Raw genomic sequence first — 18,398 nt, forward strand, 5'->3', positions numbered from 1 at the left:
TTGAGGCTTCAGGATAATTCTAAAATTTTTAATTTATTTTTGGACGAATTTTTAGAATATAGAAGGATGAAATTGTGATACTAGAAGTGATTTGAGGCTTAAAAATAGTTTATTAGGGTACGAGAATTTTAGAAAAGAATTTAAAAAGTTAAATGAGCATAAATCTTAAATTAGTGTTAATATGGATTATAAATCTAAGACTTTTTAACTCTTTAAATTAGAGTTATTTATTAATTTTAATGTAAAATTAATATATAGTATTGTGAAATAATTATGTAGATTATATTGACAAAGATAGTGGTGAAAAAGGAGTTGTGAAGGGGAACTTGTTATTCAAGATACAAAGTAACCATTATTAATGTGTTGTGATGGGTGTGTTTGTGAATGGTTATGTGTTGTTTTATTGCTTGGAAAAATTATGAATTAATAAAATAAATACTGTATATATATACTTGTTTGAAATTATTGCCAAGTGGGTCAAAAATTTATTTTTGTTTATCGTGATGAGATATTATTGTTCGGATATATTCTTGTTTGGATATTTGAATGATGCATGACTTGTCAGGGTATTTTAATATATGGTGTTAATGGGATTTCTGTTCGGTTAATTAGTACCACGTGGTAAGCCCTCATTGGACCCAATGAGTGGCGTGTTGCTTGGTCCAACTCATCTTTAGCCAGGTAATTTGGCGTCCGAGCATGGCGAAAGGAGGATATACGGTGCAGTCATGCAATTAAATACTTGTTCGGTTTGTTTGAAAGTATTGTTCAGTTAAATATTTTGTGTGCCCACTTAGCAATCGCATGATTAGTTACATCTGCATGCATCATTACATATTAATTTTTGGTTACTAGGACTTTTAAGTCTCATTCCCTGTGGTTAATATTTTTACAGGAGCGAGTCCGGCCGAGAAAGCATTAGAGGTGTAACTATGGTGTATGAGACACCATCTTTTACGTTGCCTCTTATTTTGGATTATACAATGTATCTTGTGCCAACTTAGGACATATCTTCTTTGTAAAGAATGTAAACTCTAATCCTTTTTATTAAAAGTATTTATATGACTAAGAGGATTATGTCTGTCCCTCTTGATGTATGATCTGATTTGAATATCATGTCATGAGAATTATGTCTGTCCCTTATGGTTTTAATTGCTTTTTTTGGATATTTTAAGACTTATGTTATGTCTTGGATGTATCATGGTAAGAAAATTTTCTACCACATAATGGTTATAATAATTTGCGAAAAATTGGTTTGTATTTTTGAGGGTGTTACATATTGGTATCAGAGCATCATGTTTTGAGCCTCTATTTTAGTGATACTTATTTAAACTTTTGTTTGAAACTATTACTTATGTGAATTTAATGTATATTTATTATGTGTGGTGCATTGCATATAGTCGATTGGCAATATACATTGTTGTGGTGCTTCTCATTGTATGGCCATTGTATAGTTAGGCTAATTTTATTATTTATATCTTGTATCCTTTAAGAGGGGAGAGAAAATGCCTGTTACTCGCGGTAACTCAGGATTCCAACATGAGCACCTACCACCGCCACTGCCAAATGAGGAGCCTGACTTGGCGGAATTGAGAATGCTTGTAAAAACACTAACAGACAAGGTTCAAGGATACGAACAAGAGTTGACAGAGCTAAAGAGGCAAAAGGTAACTAAAAATGGAGATAGGGCTCGTGTTGAGAGTCATGTGGGGGAAGGCAGTTCCTCACATCCTACCACTCCGAGAGATCATGAGTCTAGAAGGGAGGAAATTAGGCAGAAGGAACAGAGAGCCCCACCGACCATTACTGATGTGTGGGAAACTGTTAAGAAGTTTAACCCTCCTACATTTGATGGTAACCTTAAACCATCTGTGGTAGAGGAATGGGTGAAGAAACTCGAGTCCATCTTTCGAGTAGTCACATGCACCAGCAATCAGAAAGTACAAGTAGCATTAGTGCTCCTAGTGAAAGGAGCAAGAGATTGGTGGGAGATAGCAGGGGCCCAGGGATGATTCTACACTCACTTGGGAGGAATTCAAGGAAAAATTATTCAGGCATTACTTCCCATCAGAGTTAAGGTCTGAGAAGGAAGTAGAGTTCCATGCCTTTAAGCAAGGGAACCTCGATGAGGACACATTCATTGCTAAGTTTCAAGAGTTATCTAGATACTCCACGTACCTGCAGTATAGGGATAATTCTGAATGGAAGGCCAAGTGCTTATTGGAGAAGGCTAGACCAGAATTGAGGGAGCAACTGGCTCATCTAGATATCCGAGATTATGACAAAATGTGCATAAAACTACAAGTAGTAGCTCGCAGTAAGAAGGAGGTCGAGAGAGAGAACAGGGGTTATTTATATAGTAGACCCCCAACCTACCCTCGACCTACCGGAGGCATTATGAAGAAAAACCATCAGGGTTCGAGTAGCTCATGGAACCAAGGAAGGCAGAAAGGTCCATTTCAAAGGGGCCAAGGACATAGGAGCTATCATAGTAGTTATCACGGGTCACAGAGGAGCCCAACAGTATCTACCCCTGCCCCAAGTACAGCGAGCTCTTAGCAGTACACTAAATGCGGGCGCCGTCACTTCAGACAATGATGGGTCTGTTACATTTGTGGGAAACCCGGTCACATTGCAAAGTTTTGTGGGTATAACCAGAGCTCAAATATGAAGAACCCTTCCCAGCATCCTACTGTCTCTGGCCGTGTGTTTGCCCTTACTCAGGACACGATGAACTCCCCAGATGCCATTAGAGGTAATATCAAAATCCTTCATCATGATATTGTTGCATTGTTTGATTTAGGTGCTACACACTCTTTTATTTCTGAAACTTGTGTAAAGAACCTTGATTTGCCTGTGTGTATTTTACCTTTTTAAATGAATGTGTCTACTCCTGCGGGAGCACCGCTAAGGCATGCCTTAACCTAATGGTCGAGTTTAAAAATAAGAAAATAACTATAGACTTAATTATCCTACCACTGAGAGGTATGGATGTAATTGTGGGAATGAATTGGATGGCTACAAATGGTGCTATCCTAGATTGTAGAGAGAGGAGTGTGTCTTTATCTTCTTTGTCGGTGACTCCAGTTGAGACTCAAGATCATGTTTTCTTGTCGGCGGCGCAAGTTGATAGATATATGAAGAAGGGTTGCCAGGCCTATATGGTTTTCTTCTCTATCCAAGCTGAGATTGATGAAGGTATGAAGAATATCCCAATTGTCAAAGAATTTGCGGATGTATTTCCAGATGAAGTCTCTAGTTTACCCCCAAAGTACGAGGTAGAGTTCTCAATTGAATTGGTACCCGGTACAGGGCCAATTTCTAAGGCTCCTTATCGGATGTCCCCTTTAGAGTTAGCAGAACTGAAAAAGCAAATTGAAGAGCTACTTGAGAAGGGTTTTATCAGACCGAGTGTTTCACCTTGGGGATCTCCAGTCCTTTTTGTAAAGAAGAAGGACGGAAGCCTCCGATTGTGCATTGATTATAGACAATTGAACAAAGTAACCATCAAGAACAAATATCCACTTCCAAGAATCGATGATTTGCTAGATCAGCTTGTAGGATCCGCAGTTTTCTCAAATGTTGACTTAAGGTCAGGGTACCACCAATTGAGAGTAAGAGTGGAGGATATACCTAAGACAGCATTTCAGACGAGATATGGGCATTATGAATTCATGGTGAGGCCGTTTGGACTTACGAATGCTCCTGCGGTGTTCATGGATTACATGAATAGGATCTTTTGACCCTATTTAGATAAGTTTGTAGTAGTGTTTATTGATGACATTCTTATTTATTCAAAGGATGAGGAGGCTCATGGTGAGCATTTAAGAATCGTCTTGTGAGTTTTGAGGGAAAATAAGCTTTATGCCAAATTAAGCAAGTGTGAATTTTGGCTCCAAGAAGTAAAGTTTTTAGGTTATGTTGTATCCAGAGATGGCGTTACGGTGGATCCTAGCAAGATTGATGCAGTGATGAAGTAGGAACGGCCAAAATCTGTGACGGAGATACGAAGCTTTCTAGGTTTAGCAGGTTATTATCGTCGCTTTATTAAGAGATTTTCGCAAATTGCGATGCCCTTGACTAAGCTGACTAAAAAGGATGCCCCATTTATTTGGACTGATAAATGTGAAGCTGCTTTCCAAGAATTGAAAAAGAGGTTAACCACTACTCCAGTATTGACTATTCCTGACCCTGTGGTGCCATACACTCTGTACACTGATACTTCTTTAAAGGGTTTAGGATGTGTTTTGATGCAAGATGACCGAGTGGTTGCCTATTCCTTTAGACAATTGAGGCCATACGAGGAAAATTACCCTACACATGACTTGGAGTTGGCTGCAGTTGTGTTTGCTTTGAAGATATGGAGACACTACTTGTATGGATCTAAGTTTCAAATCTTCAGTGACCATAAGAGCCTGAAGTATTTATTTGATCCGAAAGAGCTTAATATGAGGGTAGCGACGATGGATGGAATTTCTGAAAGATTATGACTTTAAATTACATTACCATCCGGGTAAGGCTAATGTGGTAGCTGACGCCTTAAGTAGGAAGACTATTCATGCTATAAATTTGATGGTTCATGAATATCATTTGTGGAACAGTTTTCATGATGTTCCAGTATATGTGATTGAACATCAAATAGCCGTACTCCAGGTAGTAGATTTTGAGAGCAAATTCTGGGAAGATCTCAGAGTCTCACAGCAGAATGATGACTACTTGAGGAATATAAGGAAGGAGATAGTGACAGGTAAGGCCCTAAATTTTATCATCTCTGAAGACACAGTGATGAGGTATAAAGGTAGAGTTTGTGTACCTAATGATCCAAGATTGAGGAATATCCTTTTAGAAGAAGCTCATAAGAGCAAATATACAATTCATCCTAGTATAACTAAAATGTACCATGATTTGAAGCGAGGTTGGTGGTGGCCAGGAATGAAGAAAGATGTAACTGAATTTGTTTCTAGATGTTTAACGTGTCAGAAGATAAAGATAGAACATCAAAAGCTAGCTGGAACACTGCAACCGTTAGATATTCCAAAGTGAAAATGGGATGATATTTCCATGGATTTCATCACTGGATTGCGAAGAACACCCTCGAGTAAGGATGCTATTTAGGTGGTAGTAGACCGACTCACCAAATCGGCTCACTTTTTGGCGATCAAGTTTACCTCTACATTAGAGAAATTTGCTGAGATATACATTAAGGAGATAGTTAGACTTCATGGTATACCCTCTAGAATTGTGTCAGATCATGACCCAAGGTTCACTTCAAACTTTTGGGGTGTGCTACAGAAGGCTATGGGTACCAGACTGAGTTTTAGCACCGCATACCACCACCAAACAGATGGACAAACAGAGAGGACGATCCAGATTTTGGAGGACATGTTGAGAGCTTGTGCCATTGAACTACCAGGTAGTTGGGATAATCATTTGCCATTAGCTGAATTTGCTTATAATAATAGCTATCATTCTAGTATTGGGATGGCGCCTTATGAGGCCTTGTATGGAAGGAAGTGTAGATCGCCTTTGTGTTGGACAGAATTAAGTGAGAGGAGTATCATTGGTCCAAAAATTATAGAGCAAACTACCCAGAAGATTGCTATGATTAAGCAAAAATTGCTAACAGCTCAGAGCCGACAGAAGAGCTATGCCGATAAGAGGAGACAGTCATTAGAGTTTGAAGTAAGAGATCATGTATTTTTAAAGGTTTCTCCGGTGACAGGCATTGGTAGATCCATTAAGGCAAAGAAATGGACACCTAGATTTATGGGCCCGTATGAGATCTTGGAGCGAATTGGATCTACTGCATATAGAGTTGCATTACCTCCACAGATTGCAGGAATCCATAATGTGTTCCACGTGTCACAATTGAAGAAGTACAACCCGGATCCCTCCCATGTTATTGAACCTGAAGAAGTGGAATTGAGGGAAAATTTGACCTTTAGATCCGAACCGGAGCGAATTGAGGACTTTAAGGACAAACAACTGCGCAATTAGACCATCCGACTTGTGAAGGTAATTTGGAAGGGTGGAGCCCTAGGTGATGCTACCTGGGAGACCGAAGAGAGTATGAGGCGAGATTATCCACATTTATTTGCTTAGGTACATAGTTTCTAAGTTTACCAATATTAAATTTTGAGGACAAAATTTCTAAAAGGAGGGGAGAAATGTAACATCCTGATTTAAAAAAAATGATAATAATAGGAATTTATATTATTTGAGATTATTCAGAAATAATAATATGGTTAGAAATTTAATTATGAATTAAAAATTTAGGTTTAAAATTATATAAAAAATATTTTGTTAAGATATAATTTTAAGATTTAAAATAAAAAAAATTATATGTGTGTGTGAGTTAAAAAAATTAAAAAAAATGGTTGAAGTAAAAAAAAAGAGAGGCATTGTTGAAGTCCCACATCGATTAGATGTGGGAAGGTGAGGTGCCTCCTCACATATAAAAGGAGGAGGCACGGCGAGGAGGAGCAGAAGGAAGAAAAAGAAAAGTTTATGCAATTGTAAAAATTGCAACTAATGGCCCAAGATGTAATTTAGAGAAAATTGCAAGTAATGGCCCAAAAGTTTGAATAATCAAATTTAGACCTATAGTTTTTTTTAATATAATTTTGGGACCCACAATTTTATTTTTATATTATTTTTCTCTCTTCCTCTCACGTTGCTCGGCGTCTTCTTGCAAGGGGGATTATTTTCTTTTTCTTCAGGTATGTTCTAATTTTCCTGTTTAGATTAGCATTTAAAAATTTGTTTAATTACAAAATTAATTTTATAGTTATTTTCTAAATAATATTAGCTTTCTAGTGATATGATTATTTTGTAGGATAGAGTAAATATTCTGATTAAGATTTGTTTATAGGATAGTTAATTTGATGATATGATAGATTAAAAATATAGGTTAAAGCTCTTAGGGATATAATAAATATTATAAAATATTTTTTGAGGTTGAAACTCATGTTTAAGAATTTCTGAGTTAAACTCTAGATTTATATGGTTGAATTTATGTAGAATATGAGATGTAGGGATGAACCTCTAATTATTAAATATTTATTTAAGTATGAATAAGTATTTTTGAGGATATAGAAAGGTGATTTGAGGCTTCAGGATAATTCTAAAATTTTTAATTTATTTTTGGACGAATTTTTAGAATATAGAAGGATGAAATTGTGATACTAGAAGTGATTTGAGGCTTAAAAATAGTTTATTAGGGTACGAGAATTTTAAAAAAAAAATTTAAAAAGTTAAATGAGGCATAAATCTTAAATTAGTGTTAATATGGATTATAAATCTAAGACTTTTTAACTCTTTAAATTAGAGTTATTTATTAATTTTAATGTAAAATTAATATATAGTATTGTGAAATAATTATGTAGATTATATTGACAAAGATAGTGGTGAAAAAGGAGTTGTGAAGGGGAACTTGTTATTCAAGACACAAAGTAACCATTATTAATGTGTTGTGATGGGTGTGTTTGTGAATGGTTATGTGTTGTTTTATTGCTTGAAAAAATTATGAATTAATAAAAATAAATACTGTATATATATACTTGTTTGAAATTATTGCCAAGTGGGTCAAAAATTTATTTTTGTTTATCGTGATGAGATATTATTGTTCGGATATATTCCTGTTTGGATATTTGAATGATGCATGACTTGTCAGGGTATTTTAATATATGGTGTTAATGGGAATTTCTGTTCGATTAATTATTACCACGTGGTAAGCCCTCATTGGACCCAATGAGTGGCGTGTCGCTTGGTCCAACTCACCTTTAGCCAGGTGATTTGACGTTCGAGCATGGCGAAAGGAGGATATACGGTGCATTCATGCAAATTAAATACTTGTTCGGTTTGTTTGAAAGTATTGTTCGGTTAAATATTTTGTGTGCCCACTTAGCAATCGCATGATTAGTTACATCTGCATGCATCATTACATATTAATTTTTGGTTACTGGGACTTTTAAGTCTCATTCCCTGTGGTTAATATTTTTATAGGAGCAAGTCCGGCCGAGAAAGCACCAGAGGTGTAACTATGGTGTCATACACCATCTTTTACGTTGCCTCTTATTTTGAATTATACAATGTAACTTGTGCCAACTTAGGACATATCTTCTTTGTAAAGAATGTAAACTCTAATCCTTTTTATTAAAAGTATTTATATGACCAAGAGGATTATGTCTGTCCCTCTTGTTGTATGATCTGATTTGAATATCATGCCATGAGAATTATGTCTGTCCCTCATGGTTTTAATTGCTTTTTTTTGGATATTTTAAGACTTGTGTTATGTCTTGGATGTATCATGGTAAGAAAATTTTCTACCACAATAATGATTTTAATAATTTGCGAAAAATCGGTTTGTATTTTTGAGGGTGTTACAGTAAGACCTATTTTTTATGAATCAAGGTGTAATTTACTTCTAAACTATTCTCAAAAGAACAATATTGTTCTCACCATTTTGAAAATCATAAGCGTCTATTAACAAAAGCTAATGAGACTCACTTTTCATTATCTCTCTCTAGTAATGATTTAAAAAGCAAACCAAACTGGATAGTCAGATCATCAATTGGAGCCATTAACGGCGTGATTTGGACCAAAAAACTATTTTGATGATTGAGTCAGATTAGATATGAGTTATGCCATTATTAATCTAGAAAACTAGAGTTGAATCAGGAACTAAAGTGGTTTTCAAAATATCGGATGATTTTAAACATAATATTAAAAAAAGCTTAAAAAATTTAAAAAAATAGAAAAATGTAAAAAATAAATCATATTAAAAGCCAACTTTATTTTTAGATATTTTTCATATATAAAATATGATTTGGGACCATTTTTTTATATAAAGATGTTGATAGTTATAGTTGCAAAGATAGATACCATTATAAAGATATAAGTAGACTCAAAGGTATTATCATTTGCATCTATAACTGTCAACATCTGCATATAAAAAAGGCTCCAAATCATATTTTATATATGTGAATTGTCCAAAAATAAAGTTGGCTTTTAGTAGAATCTAATTTTAATTTTTCTATTTTTTTAAAAAATTAAGTTTTTTAATATTATGTTTAAAACTATCCGATTTTTTGAAAAACCACTTCAATTTCAAGTTCAACTTTGGTTTAATAGTAGCTTAACTCTTGTCCAATCTAGCGCAATCATGAAAATAATTTTTTGGTTCAAATCGAGCTGTTAATAGCTTCGATCGATGGTCCAATTGTCCGGTTCAATTTGATTTTTAAATCATTGCCAGAGAGATACAATGAAAATTGGGTCTTACTAGCTACAATTAACAAATGTTTATGATTTTTAAATGGCAAGGGCAACATTACTTCTCTGAGAATAATTTAGGGGTAAAATTTTACCTTAACTTAAAAAAATGGGTTCCTCCAGTTACAATAATAAATGTTTAAATAGTAGGGGATAATATTATTCCAATTTAATTAATTTAGGAGCAATATTGCTACAATAGGTAATTTAGAAAAAAAAAATATTGTTCCTCTAAAAATAATTTAGAGATAAAATTATATCTTAACTCAAAAAATAATTTTAAAATGAATGACAAAAATCAATTGATGATAAAACTGAAAGCTCATATGAGCCTTTGAGCTAATGAGCACGCCATGCTCATCATAGCATGGAATGTTATAAAGGATTCTTAATAGACTGTTTTTTTTTTTTTTTTTTTGAGTGAAAAGGAGAATTCGTGGATTGAAAAGATCAACTGTACAAGCAAAGGCCTTAAAATAGAAAAGAAACAGGCCAAACAATTACTACATCAAAGTGCTCAAAATAGAGAAAGCTTTAATAGTATGATCTACTATAACGCTAACATCACGTAGAATACCTTCAGCAGTGATTCCCCAGCAAAAATTGCAAGGTTTCTGGCACACTCCAATCTTCCAAGAAACATCAATGTGGGTGTTTGGAAGGAGATGTATCAGCCAAACTTCAAAATTTTTCTTAGAAAAATCAGCATACAAGTCAATTGGCAGGATTTTTTTCCAGACAGTAGTAGCAAGAGAACAGTCTTTCGAAAATATGCTCGATGGATTCCTGAACCGCAAGGCATAAAGATCAGGATTGATCAAAGGTTAAGGTCGTATGAAATTGTTCTACATTAGTGAGTAGCTAAACCCTTAAGAAGTAACCACAGGAAGGTTTTGATTCGTTGCAACATAGGGAGTTTCCATAGGCTCTTCCATTTCACTTCAAGGGTATTCCAATTCATAAAGTAAGTAAACACAGAGAAGGATTTGACACTGATATTTCCCATTTGCATTGAGAGACCAGTGACATGTGGGTTGCTCAAGGCCATGAACATTAGGGGAAACAACAACAACATGACATCTCTTGGCATCTCTGGAGGGAAGGGGCGCCTTAGAAGGGACCATTTCCATTGACGAGTATCAGTTACGAAAATTTGAGATTGGTTGGGTAAGTTCTAAAGGAGGAAGATCAACAAAAGTGAAGATTTTCAAAGGACCCATATCTGATCTCCTACCCAATAATCAGACCAAAATTTAAGGTCGTTACCACTACCCAGACTCCAATTGACATGGAGCATTGTGTCTTGCCAAACCGTGGTAATATTCCTCTAGAGGTAGGGAGATTTACATCTGGATATATCCTGCGGAAATCTGTCTGTCAAACGATATTAATTACCTCTCAAAACTTGTACCCAAAGTGTGTAGGGTTTAGAGACAATTTTATAAGCAAGCTTGGAAATGAAAGCTTTGCCCTGGGCTTCCAAACTTAGCAGACCACGTCCTACATTAGCTAAAGGTTGACAAAGTTCAGACCATTTTACGAGGTTAATACCCCTATGGTCATCTCTATCATTCCACCAAAATTTCCTGATTGCCTTCTCAATGGCCTTGTTATTCGGTGGGGGAAGTAAGGTGCTCTGTATTGTGTAGAGTGGAATAGAGCTAAGGACTGATTTCGCCAAAGTGATTCGGCCAGCAGGAGAGAGTGATTTACTCTTCCGTTTCAGCCATTCCAGAATATAATTGTAGGTAGTAGAGGTAACTTGGCCATTAATAAGTGGAACACCCAAGTAACGTCCCAGGGAATCGGTGCGTTTAAACTTTAAACCCAAGCTTGGAGCAAATGGGACGAGTAGAGGTGAGATTGACATTCTTAAAAAAATAAACTTTAGTTTTAGACTTACTAACTGTCTGCCCAGAGGAGGCACAAAACTGTTGGAACACCTTATTTATAATCTCAACTTGAGCATCAGAAGTGTTACCAAATAGAATTAGATCATCTGCATAGAAGAGGGACACCTTGTTGTAGACTTACTAACTTTTTTAAAAAAAAAAATTAGAGGGACAAGGCATAAAATTATAAGCAAGATTGAATTGCATCCTATTTACAAATGCATGTCATTAGGCTACAAGATTATTCATCTTCCATTCATCTTCAAGTGTTTTCCTGTCTAATAAGTGGTTCTATCAATTTAATGACTAATGTGCTAATGAATTTTTTTATATATTTATGTTAAATTATATCCTCTATATTCAAAGTTTTAAATTAACAATTTGTAAGTAATAAATTTATTTTTGATGGGAGAATGATGGTAAAATTTAAAAAGAATGAATTAATTATAATTAGGTCCTCGACAAAATTTTTTATTAAATAAATTATAAATATCAATTTAAATGGTTCTAAATAAGAATTTAACTTGTAAACTAATTGTTATATTTAGACTTTAAATATTTTATTTGCAATTGAAATTTATAATTATTTAAATTAATATTTACAATTGATTTTTCAAAAAAATTTATTAGGGATCTAAGTGTTATTAATTTTTTCTTTTGAGATTTAATTGTTATTTTTTCTTTTTTATAAGATGATGTTTAGAAAATTATTTTATTTTGAATTTGCACTTATAGTTAATTTAAAACATTATCTAAAATGCAAAAATAAAAATAATATTAAATTTAGACCATCTAGTTTTAGATAATTTATTAAATTAATGATAGATTTAAAATTTAAAATAAAACATTTTTATAACCATCATTTTATTATTTAAAATTTATAATATAACATAAAATAAATTGGATACATTGGCCATTGGCTAAAAAATCTTGCACCCAAAAGATATGGATCAAAGTTTTAAAAATTAAAAAATATGGCCGAATCACAATGATATACAAAAAATTTATTTTTGATATGCAAAAAATTTATCATTGATATATAAATAGTTTATCATTGAAAATTTGACAATGTATAAGGGGTATATCATTGATATATAATGGTATATCATTGACAAATATAATAAATCGATCATAATATAAAATATAATAAATATTTTACTGTTTGCTTTATTTGATCCGACAATATGAGTTACATCTATAAAAGCTTTTAAATAAGTTCAAGTTGTAAGTGTTAAATTTTGAATTGTAAATTCTCAAGTATTTGTCATGAATAAAAGGCCCTAAATATTTTTTAAGAAAAATCACATTCAAGTACTACTCAAAAAAAATTATTTACAAACAAAAATTAATACAAAATTAATTATTGTTAAAATGAGAACATAACTTTTTTTTTCTAATAAAACTTATTATTAATCTTTATCTCTAAATAATTTGTTTGAGTAGTTTTTAAATATAATTGTCCTTTTTTTAAGGGTCATCACTCATCATTTCTTAGAAAAATATTTGTAGAGGACTTTTAATGTTTAGCAAAATATTGTTTTTTTATATATATAAACAAATTTTTCTTTAATTTAATCATGTGTTTACAAGATACGCTCTTTTTCATTTTTGGTATAAGTTAAAATGAAAATAAATTTTGTGGATAACTTCGATATACTCCAACCGTTTAAAAATATAAAATATTTTTTAAAAAATTAAATGTTAAAAAATATAAGATATTTTTAATTTTTTAAAATATAATTATTATTTTTTAAAAAAATATTTTTATTAATAATAATTTTATATTAATTGTAAGGTATTTAATAAAGATAAATATTAAAAAATAAAATTAATTAAAAAGTAAGTAATTACTTTATTGAAAGTTAAGATGTAATTATAAATATTTTATAATTTTAAATGAAAGGAGTACATTTTTTAAAATTTGAGTATCCACATGAATTAATAATAATATTATTATTATTTGGATGAAGATTATGATTATGATTATACGCAATTTACACTACTTTATAATGTTCTTTACTTATGTATTACTTTTTATCAATTGTATTGTAAATAAAACAATGCTTCCAACTGTTATTATGTTAGACTTAACGAAATTATTCATTCTATTTGCTGGCAAAAAAAAAAAATATGAAAACAAAATTATTGTTAGGCTTTTCTTACCAAAAAAAGAAGCCAGGTCGAGAGAACGCCCGCAGCCAAGAAGATGAGAAGAAAGCCCTATTACGGACGAGTTTGATCGAAGGAAAGGAGATTAAGGGGGACGTGCGACGGAGGCGATTCGGTGACAACGCCTGAACGGTGAGAGCTAATCTTGAAGCAATCGTGCTATTGGACCGATTCCCCTAATGTATTTTTCAATTTCCGCTTCCGAAATTTGTTAGCTGTTGAGTGGGGAAATTCGAATCGAAATAGGGTGGAATTTGAGAGGGATAACAATAGATTTTGGGGTTATATGGATTTATTAACTGTTGGGTTCTGTTTATGCTTTCTGTAATACCATATTAACTTATTGTTTGTTGTTGCGTGCTGGTTTAAGACTGGGCTTATGAACTCTTTTTAACGATAGAAGATACGATGTTTAAACTCAAGAAGTTGGCTTAACGGTCAATTTGATATGCATCATTGGATTGACAGTTCTAGATCGATGTTGACTTCTATCTGCTGGATCGGCTGAAGATTGTGTTGGCATTGTTGAAATTACCCGGTCTTCAATAAGGGGAGAGCATGGCAGTTATTTAGAAGGGACCATATTTCACATAGTTGCCCCATTCTATAATTGTTAATAAGAAAAAAGTTGACTAATTGCGGGTAAAGGGTTATAGCTAAAGCTAAACGTGGTGATTAGGTTGATAAGGGACTTATCCTTTTTTGTTTTGTTGTTTTGGATTGAATTGGAGGTTTTGCTAAAAGATAACGAAAGCAGTGTAAAATAGAGTGAGCAACAGAATTTAATTGAATTGGTGTGTTCGTTTTGATTTCATGTTTTCTAGAATCATAAAATATGTGCTGAAAGTGATGTTGACAATAAGATGGTTTTAGGTTTCGGGTATGTAAATTGTTTAAGATTTTTGCTCTCTCTTTATGTTGAAATCATAGTTTTCCAATGAAGTGAACCATCTTTCGTTAATATGGATGCTGCTTACATTGCCAACAACCTCTATAGAATCAGCATTCACAGTTTGAATTGGAGAATTAGGGTTCTTCACAGGTTTTTTGTCTTTGGGCAATAGTTATATCAAAGAATGGGGGAACGGAAATGTACATAGTTCCATAATGAGATGATTTATGGTCTTTTGATTATGCGCCCTATTTTATGCACATACATTATATTCTTTTTATAATTATGGAATACTGCTACTGGGAGTTGTGAAATTATAATCTCTTGACGTTGTTAGGAGCATAGATTGGATGGGAATGAAAAGGAAAAATGTACAAGAAACAAGAAATGGCCCTTGTGTCTCTGTTTTAAAAGAAAGATGTATAATATTGAGTAGTAATAACAGGACATATCAGGCATCACATACAAAAATGGCTTTTGTCTTTTGTGATAACTGTTTCCTTTCTGTTAAACTGGCCATGAAAGACATGTTTTTTGTTCCTTTATCAAGTCTCCTGGAAGCATATTGTTTTAATTATAGATATTTCTTTTCATATTCTTCATTTAATTAAAATTGTTCCCCTTTCTTTTTTCTTCTTGCTGATTTGTTCAGCCGCTTAAATGGATCTGGAGACTGAAAACCGGCTAGCTGCTCTTCTTATGAGAGAAGCAGCTGAGTTGCGACGACAGGCTGAAAAGGAAGGTGTTCTTGCATATCTTCAACAGCCTAATAAACGTCATCGGCCAAATTCACGCTTCCTCACAGCCACTGTACTTGGGGTACAACAAGGTGGGTCCTATTTGCTGTTTTAGAAATATAACTTGGTCATTGTATAATTTGTATTCGAATTTTATTAAATACAACAAGTTTTATCCCATTAAATTGAGTTGTTCACATAGATTGCACGATATCATTGTGCTCTGTCTACAACCTAATCTTTGGGTATATTTTTAACCAAAGCAAGCCATTTTTTAATGACTCTTTTCTTACCCAAGACCATTTATACTTAATTTTCCTTTCTAATAGTTTGTAGAACTTCTGGATAAGTACTGGTGACAAAAATGTAAACTGCTTCCTTTTTATGAATTGTTTGGTCGGAAGCAATTTAACACCCCATCTCACATTGTCCACAATAATAGCTATCCACTTCTTTGTGACTTCTGATTCATGGACCTGCTGAGCATTTGTGGTTTAACCTCTTATTGTATCAAATATGCCTATTTCTGATTTGATATCTCAGTCTGCGATCAAGTTTGAAGTGGGTTCTCTTGTTAACTGTATGTATGTAAATCATGATCTATTTCTTACTGATATTTTAACTGAGACCTTGTTGTCTTTGCAAAGTAGTAGCATGCCGTTCAATCTTTGATTATTTTAAGAAGCATGAGAAAAATATTATTACATTTGCTTCAAGGTATCATATGAGCCGTTTTCTTTTTACATGCTGGAACCGACCAGTTTTTGGTACAAATCGTCAGAGGAATCAGCCCAATAATCTCAATATTTAACCATTCTTAAGATTAGAAAGTGCTGGCAACTTTATTAGCTAGAGGTGGTTGAGTTGTCGAGCCTGTTGCAATTGAAATTTATTTTTTGAGCAATTTGAAAATCCTCCTGTCTGTGTGTTTCGTTGTTATTGTGTTGAGCACAAACATTTTTGTCTTGAGCTGCTAGTTTATGTTCTTTTCTGTTTGTGCTTCTTTCTTTTATTCTTTTTCAGCAAATCGAGCTGTAGAAGTAAATGAAATGTGGCGAGTGCGGCAGAAAGAATTAGATCTTGATAAAAGGCGTGAAGGTACATCTAGAGATCAAAACTCTGGCGACAGAAGCCGGAGGGATGGTAGCTCATCAAGAAGCACTGGAAGGTTTGCCATGGATGATAATAATGCTACTCCCTTTGCTCCATGCTCTAGTAAAGGAGAAACTGACCATTGCCCGGAAGGTTTAAGGGATGAAGAGCTTGAGATGTTTCTAAACTCTAGGTTAATATATTATTGCCATTTGAGTGCCTTGATTTTGACTGGCTGATTTTCTAAGTTTTTAACTGATGAAACTCCATCTTTGCAGGACCAAGCGAGGCAGAGGAGCCATTGGTCCGAGGATGGACGAGACTGGTCCTTACCTTCCACGCCACTCTGGTGAGGAGCCAAATACAAGTTCTGACGTAAGCAACCGCCGTGTATATGGTCCAGAAAGGCCTGCATCTCTGAAGTCATATGAATCTTCTGAAGAGGAGGAGGTCCATGTCAAAAGAGGGAAAAGGGCTAAAAAATCTCACTCAGGGAGCTCAGACAAGGAGCATTCTAAGAAGCACAGATCCAAAGAGAACTCGAAACATAAGAAAAAGAAGAGGAAGGAAAAAGGAAGCAAGCATGGCCTCTGAGATGTATTCTGATATTTGGTAATTTACAAGAAAGTATTGCAACTTGCACGTTGTGTGCCAAACTGTCAAATTTCGATTACACGCATGCCTGACTGCTTGCTAGATATTTTCTGTAACATCAAATGCCATATATTTACAGCTAGTGACTTACCTTCTAACCTTGAGTGTCAATAAATTGAGTCACCTCTGAAAATTCTGGATATTCAAATTTACATATTGTTCACCAACAATATTCTCACATCAATATTGAGATTTGATCACATAATGTAGGTCAAATTCTTATCAACTAGATTAATTTTTATTAATAATTTGGCTTGATCTTTGTTACATGAAATGCTAGAAACTGTTGTAAGCCCCCTACGAACTGGGGGGTTCGGGACCAAGAGACGCAATTTTAGATCATGGCCCATTTTGTCTTCTTTATTGTACAAATAGAACTGAAGAAAGTATTATTGTAAATTTTTTATATTTAATTTAATTAATTGCCAGCTGAAGTACTGCTAGTGATAGATTAGACCTTGGAACCAAAGATCCTTAGGTAGTTCATGGCAATGTGTCCGAAAGTCTTCCTGGTGACCATATCCTCAAGTTGACCAAGAAATCTATCACGGTCCATGGACTATGCCTTCCAACTCTTATCCTAATTACCTTGCTGTTCATAGTTGGAAGCTGGAAAGGTTAGTAATTCACATCATCACTCATTGGATTTGAAACTCTCCTCTTTGCTTTCCATTTTTTTTATTATTTCAAAGATTAATATGGGGGGAGAACATATTTTAATCCTCAAAGTTTCACTTAATTTGCATTCATTCTGGTGTTTTAGATTTAGTTGATATATTATTGATATGGTTTCAACTTTCAAGATGTTGTAAGGGTTTATTTGGTTTCTATTTTTAAAAACTTTGTTCTGTTTGTGAAAAAAAAAAAATCATTTGGTTGGTGTTTTGAATTTAAAAATTTTTAAAACTAATTTGATTTTTTGTTTTGGAAACAAACTATAGTTGTTTTCGTTTTATATTTTTAAAACATATTAGATTTGACTATTGAAATCGATCTTCAGTTATGATCAACCATTATCATATACTATTATTGTTAACCATTGGTGACCATCACTATTAATCACTTTTTTAACTTCAAAATGATTTTTAAATTAATATAATCAAACAGATTTTTCATTTACTTTTGTTTTGAAAAATAAATTTTTAAAAAGTGATTTATAAAATAGTTTTTAAAAACAAAAAATGAGAACAAAACCGAACAAGCTCAAAATAAAAAGTTTCAAAATATCAAATAATTCAAATTCTCTAGTAAATATCAATATGGAAGTTTATTAGTCAACAACAGAACAATGCACTTTTGTTGAAATTTTATTTGACATTTATGGTATTTAAGGTATAATTTGTTTTGAAATTACAGGGACTAAATTAGTGCCAATAAAAGCAAGGATTAAATAATGAATTGAGTGAAACTTTAATACTTGGTTTGGATGAAAGGAAAAGTGAGAAAAAAAATAGGGAGGAGAAAAAACAAAAAAAATTCCAAAAATAATAATTTTTATTATTTTTATAAGTTTTTCCTTGGGAGAATTATATTAGAGTCACATACAAGAAAATTAATTACTATAAGGTTCATTGATAATTGAACTAAACTATATTGACAATACAACCAATTGTCAATACAGTTTAGTTCAATTATTAATGAACCTTATAGTAATTAATTTTCCTGCGTGGGACCTGATTGTAATTCTCT

At 33.3% G+C, this 18,398-nt stretch overlaps 1 protein-coding gene across 1 annotated transcript; it reads left to right on the plus strand.

Moving 5' to 3' along the window:
• The first annotated feature begins 13,309 nt into the window (after window positions 1-13,309).
• Window positions 13,310-16,842, plus strand: LOC129306906 (uncharacterized). The gene is made up of 4 exons (XM_054947709.1): window positions 13,310-13,466; window positions 14,879-15,055; window positions 15,987-16,248; window positions 16,334-16,842. The coding sequence occupies exons 2-4, from the start codon at window positions 14,887-14,889 to the stop codon at window positions 16,647-16,649; spliced, it is 747 nt and encodes a 248-aa protein (XP_054803684.1). The 5' UTR covers window positions 13,310-13,466; window positions 14,879-14,886; the 3' UTR covers window positions 16,650-16,842.
• Window positions 16,843-18,398: the final 1,556 nt, after the last annotated feature.

Source organism: Prosopis cineraria, unplaced genomic scaffold, assembly GCF_029017545.1.
Source record: "Prosopis cineraria cultivar Desert tree isolate PC_DT_omini unplaced genomic scaffold, ASM2901754v1 PC3, whole genome shotgun sequence".
NCBI lineage: Eukaryota > Viridiplantae > Streptophyta > Magnoliopsida > Fabales > Fabaceae > Prosopis > Prosopis cineraria.